The sequence below is a fragment of the Malus sylvestris genome, chromosome 15, assembly GCF_916048215.2.
Source record: "Malus sylvestris chromosome 15, drMalSylv7.2, whole genome shotgun sequence".
NCBI classification, from domain to species: domain Eukaryota; kingdom Viridiplantae; phylum Streptophyta; class Magnoliopsida; order Rosales; family Rosaceae; genus Malus; species Malus sylvestris.
In genome coordinates, this window is record NC_062274.1 from 8,084,116 (window position 1) to 8,107,327 (window position 23,212).

At 35.6% G+C, this 23,212-nt stretch overlaps 3 protein-coding genes across 3 annotated transcripts; 2 read left to right on the forward strand and 1 right to left on the reverse strand.

Moving 5' to 3' along the window:
* The first annotated feature begins 4,047 nt into the window (after positions 1 to 4,047).
* Positions 4,048 to 6,287, forward strand: LOC126604383 (gibberellin 3-beta-dioxygenase 1-like). Its single transcript, XM_050271615.1, has 2 exons — positions 4,048 to 4,913; positions 5,297 to 6,287. The coding sequence occupies exons 1-2, from the start codon at positions 4,444 to 4,446 to the stop codon at positions 5,862 to 5,864; spliced, it is 1,038 nt and encodes a 345-aa protein (XP_050127572.1). The 5' UTR covers positions 4,048 to 4,443; the 3' UTR covers positions 5,865 to 6,287.
* A 1,958-nt stretch (positions 6,288 to 8,245) lies between these two features.
* Positions 8,246 to 11,809, reverse strand: LOC126604390 (uncharacterized). Its single transcript, XM_050271624.1, has 8 exons — positions 11,636 to 11,809; positions 11,398 to 11,511; positions 11,135 to 11,305; positions 10,967 to 11,046; positions 10,382 to 10,529; positions 10,103 to 10,183; positions 8,947 to 9,069; positions 8,246 to 8,652 (listed from the first exon to the last, which is right to left on the reverse strand). Exons 1-8 carry the CDS (start codon positions 11,660 to 11,662, stop codon positions 8,590 to 8,592), a joined length of 807 nt encoding a protein of 268 aa, XP_050127581.1. The 5' UTR covers positions 11,663 to 11,809; the 3' UTR covers positions 8,246 to 8,589.
* Positions 11,810 to 15,776: 3,967 nt separating this feature from the next.
* On the forward strand, positions 15,777 to 17,316 carry LOC126601634 (loganic acid O-methyltransferase-like). The gene is made up of 3 exons (XM_050268368.1): positions 15,777 to 15,848; positions 16,070 to 16,738; positions 16,954 to 17,316. The coding sequence occupies exons 1-3, from the start codon at positions 15,777 to 15,779 to the stop codon at positions 17,314 to 17,316; spliced, it is 1,104 nt and encodes a 367-aa protein (XP_050124325.1).
* The last annotated feature ends 5,896 nt before the right edge of the window (positions 17,317 to 23,212 follow it).

Consider the following 23,212-nt stretch of genomic DNA (forward strand, 5'->3'; position numbering starts at 1 on the left):
CCATTACTTCTTGTTTATCCTACATTCATTTCAGCAAAACCCCTGATAGCTCTTATAATAAAAACAAAACTTTAAGAAAAAAGATCAAATCATGAAATCTTTCTGCAATCATTGGTATCTGCTGGGTTGGGTTTTCAAAAATCCATTTGGAAATTTGAAACTTCAGGAAAAAGATAAAAAAAAAATTCATTAAAGCAATTGATGGTAAAATTAAAAAAAAAAAAGTAGAAATCTCTATTTTTAAAGAGCTAAAAACTCAAAGAAATTTTAAACCCATAGAACCATAGATCTTCCAGCTCTAAAAATGACATTAAGTTGAAATAATTTGAAATTTTGAAGGAGGACCTTTTGAAGTTTTGTTGTGGGTTTGATATTTGAAATAATTTGGGGTTGCCTTGCCTGTAGATGCAGATATTGGGCATGAGGCAGTGCTACATTGATAGGTTATGCAAAATTGAAGGCAGAGATTTTGGCAACTGCATTGTAGATAAATGGGCGTATGGCTAAATTTACAATTGAATTGGGTTTGTAAGAACATTTTAGGTAATAAATTTGGGTTTAAAGAAATATTTGTATCTTAATTAAAAGTAATATGAGTATAGAAAGAGGTTGTATGAGTTCAAATAAAATATTTGATATTAAAAAGATTTGAAGCCATGCATGTTCCTTTTAGTTAAGTTTAAAATTTTCTGTTCATATTTTTCGTTTGTTATATATTCAATTATGACTTTTCTCTTCCCATTTTGTTATCTTTCTAATGCAAAACTAAACAATAAGCTCTACATTACATTCTCAACTGAATATCTATAAGCACAACATAAATTATTAGAGAATCATATTTCCCCTTAGTTCTAGAGAATAGTTCTTGATAGAATAATAAAAACGAAAAAAGAGGTTAGGCTTAGGATCAAAGATTTGACTCCTCCGTTGAGACCAAAAAAAAAAAAAAAAAATAAAATAAAAATCATTAAAATGATCAGAAACTAAATCTTGATTGTCAAATTGATCAGATACCATTATAGACCCGGAGGAGGATTGTCTGCCCTCCAAGTTTCGGTGCCCTTCCATGCCCTCCTGTTTTGTGTGGTCACGGTTAAGCCACGTTAATATTTTATATTCTTTTTTTATAAAGATAATAAAACAAAAATAAATAATAATATAAAATATTAACGTGGTTTAACCGTGACCACACAATCAGAAGGGCATGGGAGGGCACGGGAACTTGGAGGGCAGACAATCCTCCTCCTATAGACCCACCATATCACCCATTTGTTAGTTTAGCACGGACTCAGATCCTCTCCGGATCATTTCCGTGGGATCCTCCTGACCGATTAATCTCATCCATTGATACTAATCCTTGCGCTCTTCCCCTCAACTCCTCTTTCTCACTCAATTCGAAACACCCGACGCGCCGCCACCAAGTTACGAACTGGATTTGAACCAGCATCCCAAACTTCGCCGTAAAACTTCCATTTTTCTTTTGATCCTGACTATGGTCTTCCAACGAGTGTTGGATCCTTCTACTAGCCCTTAAAGAAATAGTCATTTGAGCCAATTCTAAAGCTAATCTCCAATAGATGTATAAATCTTACACAACCCAGCAACCCCCAACCTCCCCTGCTGCAAATTGAATAAAGTCCGAATTCAAAGGACCTACAAAAATATCACTGAACATACTGCAAAAATTAAAGATTCAGAGATAAGAAATACAAAAGTTAACAAGGAATTTAATTGGGGTGAGCTGGGCCTGAAGAAGATTGAGAAGATGCAGGTGTGGCCGTGGTGGGTGCTTCTAAGTGGAGGAGAAAGAGGAAGAGTCGAGGGGAAAAGAGAGAGAGAAACAGGTGAAAATACTTTGGCCGTTGGATTTGTACCAACGGTTGATATCAATTGGTCAGAGGATCCTTATGGAAATGATCCGGAGAGGATCTGAGTCTTAGATGTTGTAGAATCTTTAGAACAGTGGCATGAAAAAGACACTTTTTTGGCTTATTTGAAATTTCAAAATTTCGAAATTTCGAAATTTGAAAATGAAAATAATTTCTATTTCTTTAAAGTTTGGAGCAAGGTCGTTATCTCTGCCTAATGAATTTTTTAGGGCAATGAACTATAATGATCCAAAACTAAATTTTGATTACCAAATTAATTTCTTTTTATTTTATTTTATAAAATTGATTAGTTCAGCACTTAAACATATAAAATCATTTGTCCCCAACTTGATAATTATCAATTGCTAACTCGTTCGGTGTTGATTTTATCATAAAATAGCTGAATTTTAATTAAAATACGGTAATCATATTTAAACTCTTATTTCTTTCTTTCTTTCTTTCTTTCCCTCACCGATATAGAATACCCAATGACAACATGTTCCTCAATCCAATCTCTCTCCTTACTCATTTATTTTTTTCCCACTTGTGGACAAGGCATAATTTCATTTGTCCACAAAAGCAAAAAAGAATGTCCTCCTTATCATGGGACAACGAAACTGTTCAATTTATAATCTTTGAATATGTTACGCCTTGTTGAATTGTTGTTCCTTCTTTTGTCTCCATTCAACTATAAATATTATCCCACAATACCTCCAAAACCACAACGGACATACTTCGTGAACAACAGCCGCCCTTACCACTGTGCATCATTGGACGTAATCCCCTCCAACTCCAATTTTTAATTCTAGTATTATTAGTTTGTGTCATTGAACCCTTAATACGACAAAAACTTGGATTATGTAAGCAAATAACTGAGTGGATTTGAATCTCATCCAGATCCTTTTTGTAAAGATCCTAAGCATCTTATTCGTTTATCATATAGTGCGACCATAAATCATTTAAATTTTTTTATTTAAATTGACCGAACGATGCACGGTGAACGAATTGGATGTGAGGACCCCTGAGATCCTCACAAAGAGGATTTAGAGAGCATCCTCATCCTAAGTGATTGAGTAACGTTAGATGTCACATCCTGGCCCGGGCCCCCACCACATCCTGGGCTCGATTCCACCGTAGCACGATATTGTCCGCTTTGGACCCCAACCACGCGTTCACGGTTTTGTTTCTGGAAACTCACACGAGAACTTCCTAGTGGGTCACCCATCATAGGATTGCTCTCGTGCGAACTCGCTTAACTTCGGAGTTCCGATGGAACCCGAAGCTAATGAACGCCCAAAAGACCTCGTGTTAGGTAGAGATGAGAATATACATATAAGGCTTACATGATCCACACTCCTGGGCGATGTGGGATCTTACATTAGACCGACTACATATTTGTACCATATTAATATATTATATGATGTGATAAATGATATATACGATTAGTATTCAATAAAATCAGAGGGGACGTTGAGGGAGAGCAAAAAGTGCAGTCGCACATGGCTCCAAATTTGAAAGGGCCCCAAAATTTTTGTCATCTAATATTTATATGTAATAATGTTCTATATTTAAAAATTATTTTTGTTAGCACTTTAAATTTCATTGTGCACTCCTTATAAGCGTAATTTTTTCCTTTAAGTATAAAAAATTGTAGTATAATGAGATATTTTGAGTGCGAATAACACCTTAAAATGGTTTTTTTTTTCAATTTTATTATACAATAATGTTACATATTCAAGTGAAACTTTAAAGTTAGAGCTTTTGAAGACTTTTGATTATTTAGTGAACGTTATGTTTGTAGCTCTTTATACTTATTATGAATGATATTTTTAAACTTACAATTAGTGAGTGCTAAACTTTACTTTGATTTAAGTGATTGTTTTCTAGCATCAATACATTGTCCTACCTTTTTAAAACTATCTTAAGGAATGACCCTTTTATAAATTTCGCATAGAACCCCCAAAATCTCAGAAACAGTCCTGAATAAAATAAACTCATTATTTGACAGAAAACAATTGTCACATCAAACAACATTTTTCATTAGATTATCTTTGAGTTTCATCCAAACCAAGAATGTGGTATGTGCACATGAATTCATATGTATGTAAATGCGATCTATGTGGTATGTGCACATGAATTCATATGCTATATATACATTGAACATACATTGGACGCGATCTAGACAAATTACATTTCATATCAGACGACTAAAAGCATTATAATTAAAAACCTAAGCAATCATCTATATATAGAATGTCATTTGTCCCTATTGGATATCACATTCCGTATGGGTTTTTCATATTTCATAATATTAATTAACATGCATGTACATGATACATGTATATGTTTATATCTATAGAAGGTAATCTATATATAAGATTATCTTCCATAAAAGATCAGATACCCTTCCATGTCAGGTCATGAGTCATACATATTTCTCTCTTATCTTCATGTATATATAAATCTCTGTGCCAACAAATTGATAAATCCAATCAACAAACACCAACAAATTGATCTCACCAAACCTTGACCTTTTCTCATCCTAACTTTGTTGTTTCTCCTTATAGAATTTCCAATGGGTGCTATAGCAGATCCCTATAGAGCTCATCTCCATCATATCATCCCTATCGACTTTAATTCAGTCCAGAAATTGCCTGAATCTCATGTATGGCATGATAAATCTCACGAATCTTTGTTCGGGGTCCCCTCCGCCGACCCGTTACCGGTACCTGTCATCGACCTCATGGACTCGGAGGCTTCAAGTCTCATGATCCAGGCATGTGAGACATGGGGTATTTTTCAGGTGATAGGCCATGGCCTTACAAAGTTTACGGAGGATGTGGAGTCTGAAGCTGAAAAATTGTTTGGTCTCCCTGTTGACCAAAAACTGAAAGCCCTAAGATCTCCAGGTGGGGCCACTGGGTACGGTCGTCCTCATATATCGCCATTTTTTGACAGACATATGTGGCAGGAAGGGTTTACCATCATGGGATCTCCAATCGATCATGCTAAGCAACTTTGGCCCCAAGACTATCAAGGCTTTTGGTAAGTCCTCCATGCATTTTCATGCACGTAGGCAAAATGACAAAATTAATTTTATCTTAATTATGAAGTTTGCATATCATGCTTTTTGTTTGGGATATGTTGGAAGCAACTTTGTGTAAAAGTTTGTTTTTGAGAGGGTATATATGTTTATATTTAGAAACGATATTTACTTTGTTCAATAATTTATTTAAAAATAAATTGTCATTTACCCTCCGAACTTTTACCCAATTGTCAATTTACTTTCTGAAATATATTTTATTGAATTTACTCCCTAAAATTTTAAAGTTTCATCTAACTTTCTAGAAAATTGAAAGATATATTATCCCTTAAGTGTTATATTTAATCAAAATACAACTTACATTAAGTTTTCTATGTGTTTGCAGTGACACAATAGATGATTACCAGAACCAAATGAAGGCTTTAGCAGAGAAAATAATCCGCATTTTCTTCAAATCCTTGAACATTAATTTTGAGGAACTGAATTGGCTTAATGACAGTGGGTTAAGTAGTCCAGGTACTGCTTTGCAACTAAACTCCTACCCCCCCTGCCCCGACCCGACCCGAGCCATGGGCATGGCAGCACACACAGACACATCCCTTGTCACCATTGTCCAACAATCCAAAACCAGCGGCCTCCAAGTCTTCAAAGATGGAGTCGGGTGGGTTCTGGTGCAACCAGTACCTGGTGCCCTAACAGTTAACCTTGGTGACTATCTCCACATTCTCTCCAATGGCATGTATACAAATGTTCTTCATCGTGCGGTGGTGAACCAGCAGATCCAACGGTTTTCCATGGCCTACTTTTATGCTCCCCCAAGAGATTTTACAGTTTCCCCGGTTCTCTCTAGGGTTACGGGACAAATGCCCAAGTACCGTTCACTCACAGTAAAGGAGTATGTTGACCTCAAGGGCAAGCATCTTGAAAAGGCACTGTCTTTGATTCAAATTTAGTCATGTGGATCTAGGGTTTCTAGGTCAAATTAGTACGCAGCCTTTCATTTCTCTATTAGCCATACAAGTATGCATGCTGCTGATTAATCTTGTTTACATTTCATAACAACTTTGATTTGAGGGAGGCTAATTTATTAGAAGTTTTCCTTCGCTCTCTATCATACACAGATTGGAGAGATATTTTAATGTGATCGGAACACGAGGTGGTACACCACGTGTCCTTATGGTGAGGTTTTTGTGTAAAAAAGTAATAACATTCTACCACTTATATAACAGCATGTGGTGTACTATTTGTATTACAGGCACAAGGAAAATTTTCTCCACAGATTATTAGCCTTTGTATTTCTTTTAGGAATCCAATTGGTCAGAGATACCTATTCTTGATTGTCAGCCGGATTCCATATTTACAATGGATATAGGGTTATATTGCAATGTTTAATTATTTTACTAGTCTAAAAAGGTAGCATATTATTGTGTTTTTTTTTTTATTGAACCAAAAAACAAGCGGCATCAAAGATAGAGAGAATCAAACACATGATTTCGGGTATCAGAATCAAGCATAAGTCAATTTAGCTACATGATAAGAATGCTAAACAAACATGTCAAAAAAATTAAAGATATCATTTGTACATGTTCTTCTCTCAACTTCCGAAGATTTTATACCTATGAATGCACCGCATGCAATGAAGGTAAAGAGGAATGAAGGCGACCACCTTACAAACTCTCTTGGAAAAGGCAAAAAGTAGCCATGTTCTCATGCAAAGGTATAATACCAGGTTTAACTCATTCTCTAACTTTTTGGTCGAAATTTTAATTAAAAAACCTAGTGTAATTACTATATTTTATTAGTTTAGTGACAAGTAACCTAAACGGTTATTCAAATGTTACACATTATCTTGCTTGTAATACGCTAAATTTAGAAAAAAAAATTGTTAAAGCAAAGGACAAGTCGTCGGGTAAAACTTTACGGAGGGGTATTTAAACCACGTCATATAGAGATAAACTTATAAACGTATATGTATTTTGGTTCAACCTAAATTTTTTATGGCATATAAGAGATGCCTAATCAATATGTTTTATTCAAGTTTTTCTCTTTCCAGCAACTATAAAATAATAAAATTGTAGTTTGAATGGCCTTTAGTTTTCTAGTGTTAATTTTGAGAGGTGTGTTCGAAATCCCTCACTCAGTGTTAGAAAAACTTATCATTAGAGTCTATCACGCATGAGGAGCCAAAAATTTCATGACGCATTATTCTTTTTGTTAACGATTGCATAGATATAATTTATGTCTTTATTTTATGTTTTTGTTTAAAGTCTTTTCTTATATAATGTTCTTGTTTTATACATCAAATCACATTAATGCGTCCAAAGAAAAAGCCTCATAGATTATGCAGAAAGGAATCTTACAAAACATGCCACATGATTGACAAGTATTTATATGTTTTACGTTTTCTTTGTTTTTTGATATGATACTTTACACTAGCGATGAGAAAATAAATTGGAATCGATCAAACTTGTTATTCACAAATTCAAATATAAGAATTGTCATTTATATATATATATATATATATATATATAAATGAATATGCTCTTAACAATAATCTAACTCACTGGTCTTCTAAATTTAAAATGTGTATTTGCTAACCAATGATATTTTGTCCGTCAATACTTAATTTTCATTTTATTGAAAAGATCCGAAGTTCAAATCTCGAAAAAAAAGAAGAAGTTAATTAATTAAAAGAAGCGTACATATGTAAATGAAGATGATTACAATGATGATAGATAATATGTGCACTTAAATTTGAAGGCGGATATGAGTTTAGCTAAATTAGTTAGAATATTGTGTTATCTCTTATGCTCCTAAATTTGAATTATCTTCCTCATAATTCAAAAATATTAGTGTAAATTGTCTTATCATTTGTAAAAAAATGATATTAGAAGTGCACAGTGGATCCAAGCAAAGATGCAATCAATTAATTAGTTAAATTGGACTTATATAGTTGACACAGGTAGTAGTAATGCCAATGTGTCATCATATAATTGCTGACTGTGCCCTAATCAAAGTATATGAAGATGGATGGAAACAAAAATGTCAATGTTGCTTCATTGTCATTGATGTCGTATCAACATACTTCAAGCCTGACTTTGAACGGAAGCACCTCCAAAGAGTAAGCCATCAAACCCTCGTCGGTATGGAAAAAGATAAGTTCACTTTTTACATCAAGCTGATTTTCCTATTCATTGTTTATATCTTGGTAATCACTATTCACTAATTGTTTTACTATTCACAAATAACGGAGATAGCCACCCCATTTTTAGCGGGATTTAGTCTCTACTTTGTTAGGGGAGATCATCATTTCAAATCTCATAAACTAAAACTCTTGAACAAAATAACAAATAACATAGATAACTTCATCAGTATATACAACATATACGAAACTCACTGGGGAGAATTTTTACACACAAAATTCATTGAGTAAGCATTCGACTGATGGTCGATGGCATGAGGAACTGACTCAACTGAGAATGGTTGAACTCCTCAACTTCACATGTTGCGGAGATGTTCTAAAAGGAACCTCTTCCGAGTACGTCAACGGGGAAAATGTTTACAAACAAAAAAAATTGATTTTTAATTTACAAGTCATACGGTGAACGAGTTCCTCATATCAATTCAGCAGGTAAAGCATTTGACTGATAGGCAATGGCATGAGGATGGTTGAACACTTCATTCTTCGGAGATGTTCGAAACAGAATGTCTTCGGAGTACCTCATTCTTTGCACATTCTTCCTGTATGTTTAAAGATCTATATCAGTAATTTCGAGGGACTTTGGAGTACTGATTAGATATAGTTTGGCAAGAGCCAGGAAAATGACCACCAATTCCCGCCAAACTGCTAACCAACACTCTTACATTTGTGTAGTAGTGGCCAATGAAGGTGACAATGCTCGGAAATTGTATTTTTCTAGATACTGCAATATAACATTACAAGACTAGCATACCCGGCATTCTCTTGAACTAGCAATGAACTTATGTGCCGCAAACACTAACCGTTAACTGTGGTGTCATGATTACAATGCTTACCTGAAAAGCTTTTAAGAGTGAATAACAGTGCCTTTGCTTTGCATTTGCTGCAACATACTTTTCCTTGAGAGAATCACAAACTTTCTGCTCTTCTTGAAGCCCAAGCTGTACCTTTCGAAGTTTCTGTAAGATGGATTTAGCAGCAACCTTCAGAACAACTAGAAGCACCGCAGGAAAAGTATGTACAGAAGTTGAACATGAGTTCAGTTAAAGAAAATGACATACTCGGTCTGTGCAATGTTGAATCCTTCTAAGAATTGACAAAGCACAAATATTGTTTCCTTAAAGAGCATACAAAATTCATTTAATCTGAAATACACTTGATACAGAACTTGGTTAATTATATCAGTTTTCTCTTATTAGTCTCTATAAAAGGCTAATAGCTCAAGCTTTATCTCATTTCTCTCTTCACTTGGTGGGCACATCTGTTCGGTTGCAATCCCTTTCCTAAACTATAGATGACAATAGTGATCACATAGCCATACCTATACCTATGTAATGTTTTTGTCTTGACGCTTAACAAATTTGTAGTGCTGAAGTTGTATAAAATTTACTTTGATACTAATCTCTATGATACTACCAAGGAGCTTCATTGTTAAAGATTCATTATCAACCAAGAGGACTGGCCACACAGTAGCTGTGTTCACCAGGTGGCTGCAAGGCATAATTTAGTCCTCTCCAAAGCTATGTATACCTTCAATGTTAGTTAGAAATTTAACCGGCCTTTCCTCGAGCAAGGAGTAAAAAGGCCATTAACTCGTGCCCGTGTAAGGTCATACTGATCAAAAGGCTAGCTGACTGGATGCTAGTAAATGATTACGGGAATGTTAAGGGGACAAAATCATCATTTAAATAAAAGATCGAAGGTGCCATTCACCAGCACCTGTTATTTGGTTCTCTTTGAGGAGAACCATCCTCCTAGGCTAGAAAAATGAATACAGAAACTATGGATCTCCAAGGACGCATAAATAAAGTTGTAATATGGAAAGAGAGAAACAATGCTCTTAGAACCAACAAAATCATACTTTCCAAGGTTAGGGAGCTAAATTTCTTCTTTTACTAGGATTGCAAAATTTGTTTCAAGGCAGAATGGGGGTTTTCTCTTTTGATTCCCGACAGAATATATGCATACAATTTGATTATATTTGGAGAATACCTGTTGACTGCCCTTTATGATCCCCTCCATGGAGTTGACAAGTTTCATGCTACCGTCAGTGGTAGAGGATGCTTCTTGAAACTATACAAAGTTTACAAGCAAAACAAGCGATGGTAATGAGAAAATATAATAACAGCCAGGACTCAAAGTACCTCCTGCTTAAAATCAAATTATTCCGAAGAAATCACAACCACAACCATGATAAGGTTACGGAAATACATCTACCAAGAAAACAGAGCAAATAAAGTACTGATGGAAAAATTCACAGCAGTCACATACCTGTGAACTTATTGAATTTAACAAGGATGTTTCCTTTAGTATCAATTCCTTGATCTCCAAAAGTGCATTATAAGTGGCATAGTACTTCCGAGTTTGTTGAAGTTTTCCCTGAATTTGAGCATTCAATTCTGACAACCGGCATTCATACCTGCAGACCCAAGGTTGAGTAAGTGCTATTTTTTATGCCCTGTTTGGATATGCTTCTCTAGAATGTACTGATGCTGATAAGCTGATAAGCGCTTTTACTGGAACCCCTTCTATTAGAAGCACGTCGAAGTTTTAATAAAAATCTAAGTGCTTCCCGAGAAAGTACTTAAAATTCTTTCTAAAAGAAGCACTTTCCCAACATTGTCAGAAGTGCTTTTGGACATCTAAAATGCTTTTAGCTATTCTAAATGCACTTCCAAACATGCCTTATTCTATCCTAAATGCAGACACAATAATCATAGACAATATATATAAAATTCCCTGAATTCCAAGTCTCATACTTGTACCAATTCACCAAAATTGATTGAGTAACCAACAAGAATCAAAATGCTATAGAAACCAAAAATCTCATAAACAGAGAAAATAATGAGGACATACTGGACTAGTTCGGACTGCGAAGGAACCTCATCAATCCGGCGCTGCACTGCCAACAGTGCCCTTAATCTAGCTGCAAGTTCCTACACACATTACTATTTTCATCACTACAAAAATAAAATTTGCAGCAAGCAATCTTAGTGTTGTGACTTGTGAGCAACAGAAAATGACCATTTTCGCCAAATCGATTTTCACCAGAGCTTCACTCAACAAACAATTCAGTTCATCAGGGACATCCTCACTATCAACCCCATTTGCTATTTGGTCCTCCAATCTACAAACTTCAGCTTCCAATCCGGAATTGCTCAGAAACTGGATTTCAAGCTCTTGCCTTTCCTGCTCCTGCAATAATAATGTCGAATTTCAATCAAAACCCATCACCGAAAAACGACGAAGCTTCGAGGGTGAACAGAGATTTGAGGAAAACTCTGAACCTTCAGTGACTGCTTAAGCGATACCAACTTTTCAACCGCAGCTTCAACGCCTTCCTTTTCGATCTTCTCTCTCAAACTTTGCAATTCGTTCGTGAATTTAAACTTCTTCTCAATCTGTAATTAATAAAAATAATAATAAAAAACCACAACTTTAGTAAAAACAAATTTTGATTTGCCAGAAAAACTGAAAAACAAAAAACAAACCATCTTTTTGCTGCACAATGCAGACTTTACTGACCAATTCGTTGAGATTGTTTTCTGCCATTGTCGATCTTTTTAGTTTCGCTACAAAACTACAGAAGCTCAGGGAAATGAAGGCGTTTTCTTCTGGTGCGTCAGGGCTTCGTTGCGAACAATGGCGGATTGGGAGGTGGAGGGAGTTGACAGTTGGGGACGGCGATGACACCAGGCGACTTAACGAACTTTTCACTGTTTTTGTTTTGGTATCCCAAACGACGAGCCGTATTAGGCCTTAAAAGTTGGGCTTCTGGGTTGGACTGATCTTATCCTTGCGAGCTAAAAAAAGTTGGGCTTCATAGAGATTTTGAGGTATTCTGTTAGCAAGTTACGATTTTTTTATTATAGCGAAAACGTTAGTTAGTGAGTTAATTCATTAATTGTTTGGGAGGAAAATTGATGGAGATCAAAGTTTTTATTGTAGTAATGTGTCATTTGCGTTAGCAAGTTAGGGTTTAAGTATCGATTGATAAGATATGATACAATACGATCTTTGTAGTTTATATACAATTTATTATTGGTTTACATATGAATACAAAGTCGAGTAATACCATGAAAGAGTTAATACATTGTAGTTTACATGCGACCTATTGTCGATTTAATATTCCTCCAGTTTTGTTTTTAACTCGTAGTTTATAATCATTGCTATTTGTATGTGTTTTCCAATGTTGCTTATATACTCATCGTCAATGTTTATGCGTTCCAAAATGTCCAAAAGTAGCGATGATACCAAACTAGTTTAATTTTTTAAACTCTCTTGCACACAACTAATTTTTTTTTCTTTTTTTTAAACGATACTATCTATACTGGGTTGGTCTTACAATGAGCTAGCAATAATGTTGTATAAATTCGCTTTTAGCGAGAATCGAATCTAAGAATTCTCCCTCGCAAGTGAAGATAAATATCACTGGACCGTATGACAAAGTGGCTACAACTCGTTTGTTAGCTAATCATAATACCTTAAGTCTAGGAATTGGATCAACTATTGCCTTTTAAAATACGACCAAGTACATTAAGTGCAATAATACAATTGGTTGGAATTTAAAAAAAAAAAAAAACTTCGAACCAATTATATTATGACATTTGTTGTACCGAGTCATGTTCTTGTACAATAATCGCGTCGAAAAGGGAAGAGTATAGAAAAATAGTTTTTTTAGTTAATTCTACCCTTACTTAAGCCAACAAGTTCCTCTCCAGATCCTTTTGGTGAAGATCATGAGAATCTATAAATCATGTGATCAATTTTTATCAGGAACTGTTTATATTTAATTTTAAATAAAAATATTTAAAATAATTTTTGACCGGATGATGTACGATGAACGAGTATAATTCACGGATTTTTGAAATCCTCACAAAGAGGATCGGGCGAGGGTTGGATTCTTACTTAAGAAACTAAATTCATAATAAAAAAAACACAGGCTTGTCACGGCGTCGGTGTCAACGACCAGCTCGATTGCCGGCCTCCCTCCCTCTCGCTAAAGCATTCAAAGTAGGACAATATTTACCGTATGAGGAGATGCTTGATCTCTTGTCCCATATGCCTCTCCTTTTCACTCAACCTTTTCACTGAGTTTCTTTTGTTTTTTAATGAAGTAGGGATCGGTATCAAGGTTGTATTGGATCTCTGAAGTTCGCAACAACCGAATCCACAAAAACAACAAACTAAATTAAGAAGACAACAAGAGAGAAGAAAACTGAACCCCAATTCCAATATTGAATTGAAGAACTCAATGGAGGGAGGGAGGAACAGAGAGAGAGAGAGAGAGGGAAAACTCTACAAAAAAAAAAAAACGATTTGGCTGTTTCATAGAAGTTCTGAAACCTAAAAACCAAATTAGAAAAACTTGGCTTCTCAAGATTGAGGAGTTCCTCCTTAATTTACTTAATGGCCGATTTATAGAACTTCATGCTTATAATTGGAACCGTTCATACGATAAATTATTTTGCAAATATCATCTCTACAAAAAAAAAAAAAATCATTTAAAACTAAGGTTGATTAGTCAATTAATTATCATAAATAGATGGACGGTTCGTAGTTCCTTTATCAAATTCGTCACAGTTCGATGACTAAATGGTCTCATATTGGATGATTTTTTGTAGAGATAATTTGTACATGATGATTTATAATATGAACAATTTCGATCATAAGTATGAAGTTTGTGAGTAGACCACATATTGAATTGAGAAGTCAAGTTATTTCCAAACCAAATACATAGTGAACTTCTAGGTTTTTTTTTTCACCTCATAATGTGCTTGGAGATTTCTTCCTAGTTTTCTGTTTCTGAAGTTTTGTGCTCTTTTGAGCTCTTGGACACCATATTATTGTATTAAAATAAGTGAGCTCTAATTAAAAGGACTTCAACAAATTTTGATTAATCAAAAGCACATAGAAACCTTTATTTAATATCAAAGACACAAATTTAATAGGGATGTGCTATCCACATATACCTTTTTACTTCTCACACACCTCTTGTTAATTTCTATCCGTTGATCTTTTTTAATTCATCCGATCCAACGGCCGAAAACCAAAAAAGTATGAGAGAAGTAAAATAAGGTGTGTGGATATCACACCCCATTTAATAATTCACAAGTTTTGTGCTCTTTCAGAGAGAAATCGGGTTTTTATCACAAATACTCCCTGACATTGATCAAACACATCATTTTGGTCCCTGACATTGAAAATCAATAGAAATGGTCCCTGACATTGATCAAACACATCACAAATGGTCCTTCCGTTAAAAACTCTTTGGGCAATTTTCAAAGCTTCGTAACTCAATCGTTTCTTAACCAAATTCGACCCATGATATATCAAAATGAAGATAGGAAAGTGTAGAACAAGATTATACCTATTTGGAAGCCCAATGGTTGCCGGAGATGGCCTGAAAATAGCCTCAAATGTGACTGGTCCGCGAAAAAACTGGAAAACTCGCCTGAAATGGGGTAAACTTTAAACATTCATAACTTCTTCAATACTCAACGAAATTGAGTGATTCAAAAATGAAAATCATACTTCTCAACGAGAAAAAGAGAATGGTACCTTTATTGACTGCTAATTTACCGTGGTTTGACCGGAAAATGGCTCGAACTTGGATAACCATTTTCGAGTTAGCCAATTTCGAGTCGTTTTCCGGCCAAACTATGATGAGTTAGCCATAAAAAAAGATACCTTTCTCTTAGTCTCATCGAGAAGTATGATTTTCATTTTTGAATCACTCGATTTCGTTGATTATTAAAGAAGTTATGAATGTTTAAAGTTTACCCCATTTCAGGCGAGTTTTCCAGTTTTTTCACGGACCAGTCACATTTGAGGCTATTTTCTGGCCATCCCCGGCAACCATTGGGTTTCCAAATAGGTATAATCTTGTTCTACACTTTCCTATCTTCATTTTGATATATCATGGGTCGAATATGGTTAAGAAACGATTGAGTTACGAATCTTTGAAAATTGCCCAAAAAGTTTTTAACGGAATGACCATTTGTGATGTGTTTGATCAATGTCAGGGACCATTTCTATTGATTTTCAATGTTAGGGACCAAAATGATGTGTTTAATCAGTGTCAGGGATATTGACCAAAAAAAAAAAAATCAATGTCAGGGACCATTTGTGATAAAAACCCGAGAGAAATCTGATGGGCCGGTGAAAGAAGAGAGAGATAGAGACCCACAAGAAAGAGGAGAGAGAGCTGATGGACTCGCACGTGTGCGTGTGTCAATCTTGCAAAGTGTGTGGCAGAGAGTATGATTTTCTCCTATTTTATTATGCTCAATTTCTTCTTTTCTCTCACATTTTGTTATTTGTCTTATTGTTTCTATAAAAAAAATTAATATAAGATGTTAATGTGACTTAATCGTAACTATTCAAGTAGGAAGAGAAGGGAGGGAGAGAGATGAAAAAATGTTCTTAATTGGCTAACGGAAATAAACACAATACCAAATTGGCCAAATTGAAAACAAAATGACTAAATTAACCTAATAGCTAAATCACATGAATCATTTTAACTACTAACAATGTAGCATCGAGAATTATATATTTTGGTAATTTTCTTACTATGAAGGATGTATATAGCAAGCCATGGGCGGGACTAAAATACTGACTTTCCAACATAAAGAGGCAAATTAAGTTAAGATTCGAGTACAAGGACATGGAGAACGAGTCCTTTGCAATGAACGGTGGGGATGGCCTCAACAGCTACAAGAAGAACTCCAAGTTTCAGGTTTGAATCTATCTGTATGTTCTTGTGTTGAACTAGCTAGCTGAGCAGAATCTAGCCTAGCTAACTGTTAACTAGTTCAGTCCAAAGTATGTAAAGGGTGAAAAAGGTTGCAGAAATCACTTCCCTTAAATAAATTCCGAGAGATTTTCATATTTGATTTTCTTGAAAATTCGAGACTAGCTATGAATTCATGATGATTGAAACAGTTACAATTATGGCAGAGACAGGGATTCGAAGCATCAAAGATCTTGTTGAGAGACAGCATTCAAGAAAACTTCACAATTCAAAACAATTTGAATGGCAATATCACAACAATATTGAGAATTGCAGACCTTGGATGTTCAGTTGGACCCAACACTTTCGCTTGCGTCAAAACCATCATAGAAGCTGTGAAGCTCAAGTTCGAAACTCATCAGGATTTCAAAACCCAATTGCCTGAGTTCCAGGTCTTCTTCAATGACCAGGTCTCTAACGATTTCAACACGCTATTCAAGGGGTTCCCGGTCGATAGGAATTACATGGTGGCCGGAGTTCCAGGCTCGTTCCATGGCCGGCTCTTCCCTAAGGCCTCGATGAACGTGATGCACACCTCCTTTTCCCTTCACTGGCTGAGTAGGGTTCCGGAACAAGTCACCAAAGAAGGGTCTCCTGCATGGAATAAAGGAAGAGTCAGTTACGTGAGCAGATCTGATGAAGTTGTGGAGGCCTTCTCAGCTCAGTTTGTGAGGGACATGGAGGGTTTCTTTGCTGCAAGGTCGGTAGAGTTGGTGGATGATGGGTTATTGGCCCTTCTCATACCCTGCCGGCAAGAGTCAACTCTCCCTTCGGACTCAATTTTAGCGCATATTTACGAGTGTGTGGGACTTTCACTTGCAGATATGGCCAAAGAGGTAAACCTAAAATAATACTTGTATCCACTCCATGTCCATCCTTTGCGAATGATGTATTTTCTTCATACAAATTTTATAATCAAAACTATCCAATTCTTAATCATCATATAAAGATCATCCTACAAAAAAATTATTCGAATTAGAGATCGTTAGTCATCCAATTATATGGAAAATTTTTACTTTCTTTTTTGGCTAATGGTTTTAACAAATTGCAGGGGTTGGTGAGTGAGGATCTTCTGGACTCGTTTAATGTACCAATTTACATTCCAAGTCCGTCTGAAGTTAAAAATTTGGTGTTGGGAATGAAGAGCCTGTTTAGTATCGAGAGGTTAGAGGAACTGTTATTCCCAACAAATCTTAGTACTCCTAATGATATTCGAGCTTGCGTCTCTCATATAAGAGCTACGGTTGAAGGCGTTGTATGCAAGCATTTCGGATCCGAACTCAATACTGAAGAACTTTTCGAAAGATACTTTCACAAGATAGAAGAATTCTCAAAGACACCTCGGTTTACTAACATTGAGAATGTGGCAAATTTGTTTATGCTTGTTAAGCGCAATGCTGTGAATTCCATATGATGAAGTGATCCATCGATTATCGTTTAGACTCGTTCTATGTATAATATATGGTTTAATATCTGTTTGGTTTGAAGTTTTAAAGTAGGCTAAAAAAATCATACTTGTTGTTAAATGAGAGACGACTTCGGCGTGTGTGTTTTTGTGTGTGTAATATTTTGTATAGTGAATGACCAAATTTATGATGGGATCCATCATCGCAAGGAAGAAGGAAGAGGGAGAAGCAGAGAGAAAAGGGAAAAGAAGATAAATTTAAGCATTCGATTCATAATTTTCAATTGAGAAAGAAGAGACCTAAATACGTAGAAGTTTTGAAAACTACAACCCGAAATACCTAAATAGGCTTATCTTTAATCTTTAATCTTTAATATTAGAAAGCTAGAATGAGAGTTTGGTGTCTCAAGGCTTTACCAAAAAGTTTTGGACTAAAAAGCCCCCCAAACAAAAAAGTTACAACTAACAATATCAAAAGGGTTATAATCTGCAAGGACATTTTGGTACAAAAACATATCAGATAATCATAGGAAAAAAGATTAAAAAATTAGATAAAAAAATTAAAAAAGAAAAAAATAATAACGTGGGAGGAAGAATCACCATGTTCTGTATGTTTAATTTTCAAATTACATAGCAGTTTCCGTTCAGTTTTTAAACTCTCACAGCCTTTCATCATCAGTTCTCGTTCAAAATTAAAAGATTACAGGAAAAAGGAGATAATTGCCAACGGAAACCAACCCACCCACGTCTATCTTCTATCCCCCATTTTCTGATCAAACTTCTTCCTCACACAAACCTCTCTATACAATCGATCATTCCAGAGACTTTGTAACCTTCCACAATTCCACGTACAACTCTATTCTTTTTGTTTTCTGACTGCAGTCTACCACTCCATATTCTCTCTTTTTCTTTCCCTACTCTTTCTCTACAAGTTTTAGTTCTCACCCATTTGCATGCTAAGAATGTACACAAATCGGTAAGTCTCTCTCCCATGCATTTTCTTTAAATTCAGTTTGGTTTTCTATAATTTGATAATTTTTGGGTTTTTATTTTATAGTAAAATGTAAAATCTAATTTTGGGCGTTTGAAATTCTTTCAGGTAGAAAGAACTGCTGTGAAATTCTTCCAATTTTGGCAAGGCAACTTTTTCCAGATCGATGAACGTATATATACGCATCAATTCTTTCTTTGTTTTGGTTTCACATACTTTTCGTTCTATTAATTTGAAATGTCAAGTGTCCCTTTTTTCCTGTGTTGCCAGGTAGATAAAATGGAGGAGGTTGCAAAGGGAGTGTTTGGACTGGTGAGGATGCACCTACACGTGGTTTAGTTAATGCTATTGGTTCTAATATGGTTATTTAAGAGAGAAAGAGACGAGAGGAAGAAAGAGAATGAAAGCTCAGAATGGAATCACAAAATCATAAGAAGAGTAATCGAACAAATGGAAAAGAAAACACCATGAAAGACTAGCGGAACACACTATGTTCGTGTCCATTTTTGTAAGATCATCCTCACATATTATAAATTATAAAGCATAATTTTTGGAATTTAGTAAAAAACTGTTGTAAACTTCTTTTGTCTGTTTCTCTATAAATGAGTTTGTTTTTTCTAAGAGTTAAAGAAAAGCTGTTATAATTATAAAACATAACAAAACTTGAGTTTTTCCCACACATATTATGTGAGCATTTTGCTAAACAACGATCGTTGCTAATGTTTGAAGTTTTAAATCCATTATTTGGCTTTTTTAAATCTTTGCAAGGGTCAATTTTGTAGGTACTAAAGGAACTTAAAGACGTTTGAATTTCAAGGCCAAAAGAGTGTATGGTTCATCTGGGAACTTCCAGTTTTGTCTTCTCCAAACTATGCCACTACCATGCAAATCGAGTCTCAATAGCTTTATCACCACATTCGAAATTGTTCTAGATGGAATAATGCATTTCAAGACATTAAATTCTACTGTATGTGCTATGCTCATTAGGACGTTTTGTAGATTCGATTTTAATTTCAGCTTCACCGTAAGTTTACACAAGTTTCCCTTAGTTTATTTGTGTTGTTTCGATTTCAATATATTGGGATTGCTAATATATTATGTGTTGTAACTTGATTTGAGTATTTCATGCATCAGAAAATATGAGGATTGTGAACCCAATAGAGAGGAGATTTTTTAGTAAGAAAAAGGTGAACTGTCTATTTGTCAGGAAGGAAAACGGTTGATGCTTCATGCATGGATATCCACTGCATTTCACAAGCATGAATGTGACTGCAAAATCAAAGGGCTGTTTTAATATTAGTAACTACCAAAGGTAAACGACCGTTGTTATTTCTTTATTCCTAGCTCTGCCAAAGGCATGGGTATATATGTTTTTATATTTTTTTTATCAAACATCTATAACAATATTTGAAGTTACATCAAACGTTTTTTCTTAGACGATATTATTGCATCTTTCTTCTTCATGATAATTTTCTTAAACGTTTAATCATCTTTTTGTAACATCTACATTGACCAACGGAGGGGGGTGATGTGCCTTATATGTACATGTCCACCTCCTATAGCATGAGGCCACGCCCAAAACGGACAATATCGTGCTACGGCGGAGTCGAGACTGGGATGTGACACTTTCTTTGTATAACAAGTTTCAATGCTGAGATATAAATTTGAAAAGAAAAAAGAAACAAACAACCATGTCTTTGCATTTTTAGATGTCTAACAATTCCTTAATTTAGTTTTTTTTGTGTCGTGGTTTTTTGCAGATCAATACACAACGATCTACATTCTGATTTGGATATAATTGCAAACATGAATGTACCACAATACATTGCGACTGTAAGGGTGAACAAACATTTTTTTGGTTCTTCCAATTTCTTTTTTTCATTGCTCGACAAAATGTATTTAATTATGTTGTATACATTTTTAAAGTAAAGGAAGAAACAAAAATTGATATTGCGATTTGTTGTGAAATGGTAAATAAATTGTCTTCTTTTCATTTATTCTGACATCTTATCTATTATTTTCCTTCAACTGAAGACTATAATTTTAGGCACTAGAAGAAACAAGAGCAGCAAATTCTAAACAAAAGAAAAATGTAGTATGATGATGTTGATGATATGCCATGTTCAATGACAACCCTAATGCCCTAATGATCTCAATCATTTGAATTTTTTTTACAGACCTCTCAACCAAATATATATTCTTTAGGTAAATAAAAGGCCTTTAACAAAAGAAGAAATTGGTAAAGACATTACGTATTGTGGATTAATCTAAAGTAAAGGATAGAAAGACATAGAGTAAGATTACAAATAAACGTCGTATATTTAAAAGAATTTTAGGGGCACGCAACACCTTGATTAATGAAACTCTATATGCCGCACATAGCGGGTCAAGATGTAAAAAAAGTCTTTCGCACGCGCAAGGCGGGTGCAGAAGGGTTAGTTTTACATAAACGAGTTAAGCCCAATAGGTTAGGAACCTAACAAATTATTGTGATGATATTGTTTATCTAATGTGATAAGTAGAGGTAGTGTCATTGCGACCAAATTAAAGGGTGAACATTACTCTAATATGAGTGCAAAGTTACGTGTGTGAATTGATCTTTGTACGTCCCACAAACGTAAATGTCCATAATTATTGGGCTTGCCTTTATATATAGAGAATAAGAGTTCACCCGGATTGCAAATTTGCAATATATTTTAGTTGTTCTAATAACCTAAGATATGACTAGGGATGAGCATTTTGACGACCCAAGGTACGTAATAGATGGAATCAAATGGCTCTAGTTTTCTTTTTTATTAAGTTCCATTACGCCATGGGTATTTTATTACTTGAGATCTATATAAGAAGTCATGGGAGGGGGAAAATTGAAACAATATCTGAGTTTCTAAAATAAAATAGGCAAAGTCAAGATTCAAGTACAAGAGCGTGAAGGGCGAGTCCTTTGCAATGAACGATGGGGATGGCCTCAACAGCTACAAGAAGAATTCCAAGTTACAGTTTTATATCCATCTCTCTCCCTTTCATTACCTCACCAATATAGTGTACTTGTTTTGTACAGAGGACTAATATTGTGGAGGAGGAGCTCGGGACCTCGGATAAACTAGCTGAACAGAACCAAGGCTAGCTAATTTCACACACATTTTTTACTTTCTCTGGGCACTATTATAATCCGGGAGGTTTTTATATTTGATTTTCTTGAACATTCACACTATCAAATTATTATGATGATTATAAAATTTACAATTATGGCAGGCAGAGCAATTTGATGCCGCAAAGATCTTGTTAAGAAACAGCATCCAAGAAAACCTCACAATTCACAACAATATCGCACCAGTATTGAGAATTGCAGGCCTTGGATAATGTTGGACCCAACACCTTTGCTTGCGTCCAGACTATCATAGAAGCTGTGAAGCTCAAGTTCAAAAATCAATTGCCTGAACTCCACGTCTTCTTCATCGACCATGTTGCCAACGACTTCAACACGCTATTCAAAGAGTTCCTGATTGACAGGACTTACATGGTGGCCAGAGTTCCAGGTTCGTTCCATGGCCAGCTCTTCCTAAGGCCTCGATGAACTTGATGCACACCGCTTTTTGCCTTCACTGGCTAAGTAGGGTTCCTGAACAAGTCACCAAAGTAGGATCTTGTGCATGGAATAAAGGAAGAATAAGCTACGTGAGTAGCTCTGATGAAGTTGTGGAGGCGTTTTGTGCTCAATTTGAGAGTGACGCGGAGGGTTTCTTTGCTGCAAGGTCAGCAGAGTTGGTAGATGATACCCTTGAGTGTTTGGGATGTGCATTTGCAGACATGGCCAAAGAGGTAAACCTAAAACAAATCTATTTGCTTTGTCCTTAATTTTCCCCCATATTCCTAAGATGTGACATCAATTGTAGGTTCAAAGACTAATAACAGAAATGCAGAAGGAGCATGTATCGAAGAAATGCAGAGAGAGAGAGAGAGAGAGAGAGGAGAGAGAGAGAGAGAGAGAGAGATTGATTACATTTGTTGATGCACAAAATCAGCGAGGACTTTGGTACAACAGAAAGTGTTAAGTTTGTGACCTTCGCTAGATTGCTCTGGTCACTAGTGTGGATAAGTAAGTAAACGGATAGGGACAGGGAAGCAAACACAAGATGTACGTGGTTCACCCAGATTGGCTACGTCCACGGAGTAGACGAGTTCTCATTAATTGTGAAGGGTTTACACAAGTACATAGGTTAAAACTCTCCTTTAGCGAGTACTAGTGAATGATTTAGTACAAATGACATTAGGAAATATTGTGAGAGAATGATCTTTATTTATAGAAGCATTCTGACATTGACACGTGTTGTGTTGTGATTGGCTTCTGATGTTGACACGTGTCGTGCTATGATTGGCTTATGATGTCGACACGTGTCGCGTTGTAATTAGCCTCCTGGTTGGAGGGAAACTTTTCTGGGTCCTTGACGGTATAACGTTGACCGGTGTTCAGTAGTTTCGAGATTGGTTAAGTATGGTACAAACAGTGATCCCCTAAGTTCCTGAGTGAGGGAAGCTCCTCGGTTGGGGACTTGCAAGATCCAAGCCATTGAGTAATCACGAAACTTCTAAGTACCGAAGTGTGGTATCATTTTCACTTGCCTTATCTGTCTCATACGTAGCTGTGGCATCTTCTCTGGAAGTATTTTTCCTCCATCCAGGGGTGGTATCTTTAACCGATGAAGATGCACAAGGTAATGTATCAATTTCACTTGAAGCTTACTTGTAGTTTCGGGCTTGGTCAAGTGCGAAACAAAACCCTATAGTAGGAGTCCCCCAAGTCGTCGAGCTAGGAAATTTACTGAAAGAGGTAACATACAAGGTAAGCAATCAGACTTCCAAGCAAGCAACCTAGATCAGAGGTTCGACTTCGGCTTCCGGTTAATTGTTCTCATT

Coding starts and splice junctions, on each gene's coding strand:
- LOC126604383 (XM_050271615.1), top strand. CDS start 4,444: ATGGGTGCTATAGCAGATCCCTATAGAGCTCATCTCCATCATATCATC. Junction 4,914..5,296: donor CAAGACTATCAAGGCTTTTG/GTAAGTCCTCCA, acceptor ATGTGTTTGCAG/TGACACAATAGATGATTACC.
- LOC126604390 (XM_050271624.1), bottom strand. CDS start 11,662: ATGGCAGAAAACAATCTCAACGAATTG. Junction 11,512..11,635: donor AAAACAATCTCAACGAATTG/GTCAGTAAAGTC, acceptor TATTAATTACAG/ATTGAGAAGAAGTTTAAATT. Junction 11,047..11,134: donor AAATCGATTTGGCGAAAATG/GTCATTTTCTGT, acceptor TAATGTGTGTAG/GAACTTGCAGCTAGATTAAG.
- LOC126601634 (XM_050268368.1), top strand. CDS start 15,777: ATGGAGAACGAGTCCTTTGCAATGAACGGTGGGGATGGCCTCAACAGC. Junction 15,849..16,069: donor AGAAGAACTCCAAGTTTCAG/GTTTGAATCTAT, acceptor CAATTATGGCAG/AGACAGGGATTCGAAGCATC. Junction 16,739..16,953: donor TTGCAGATATGGCCAAAGAG/GTAAACCTAAAA, acceptor AACAAATTGCAG/GGGTTGGTGAGTGAGGATCT.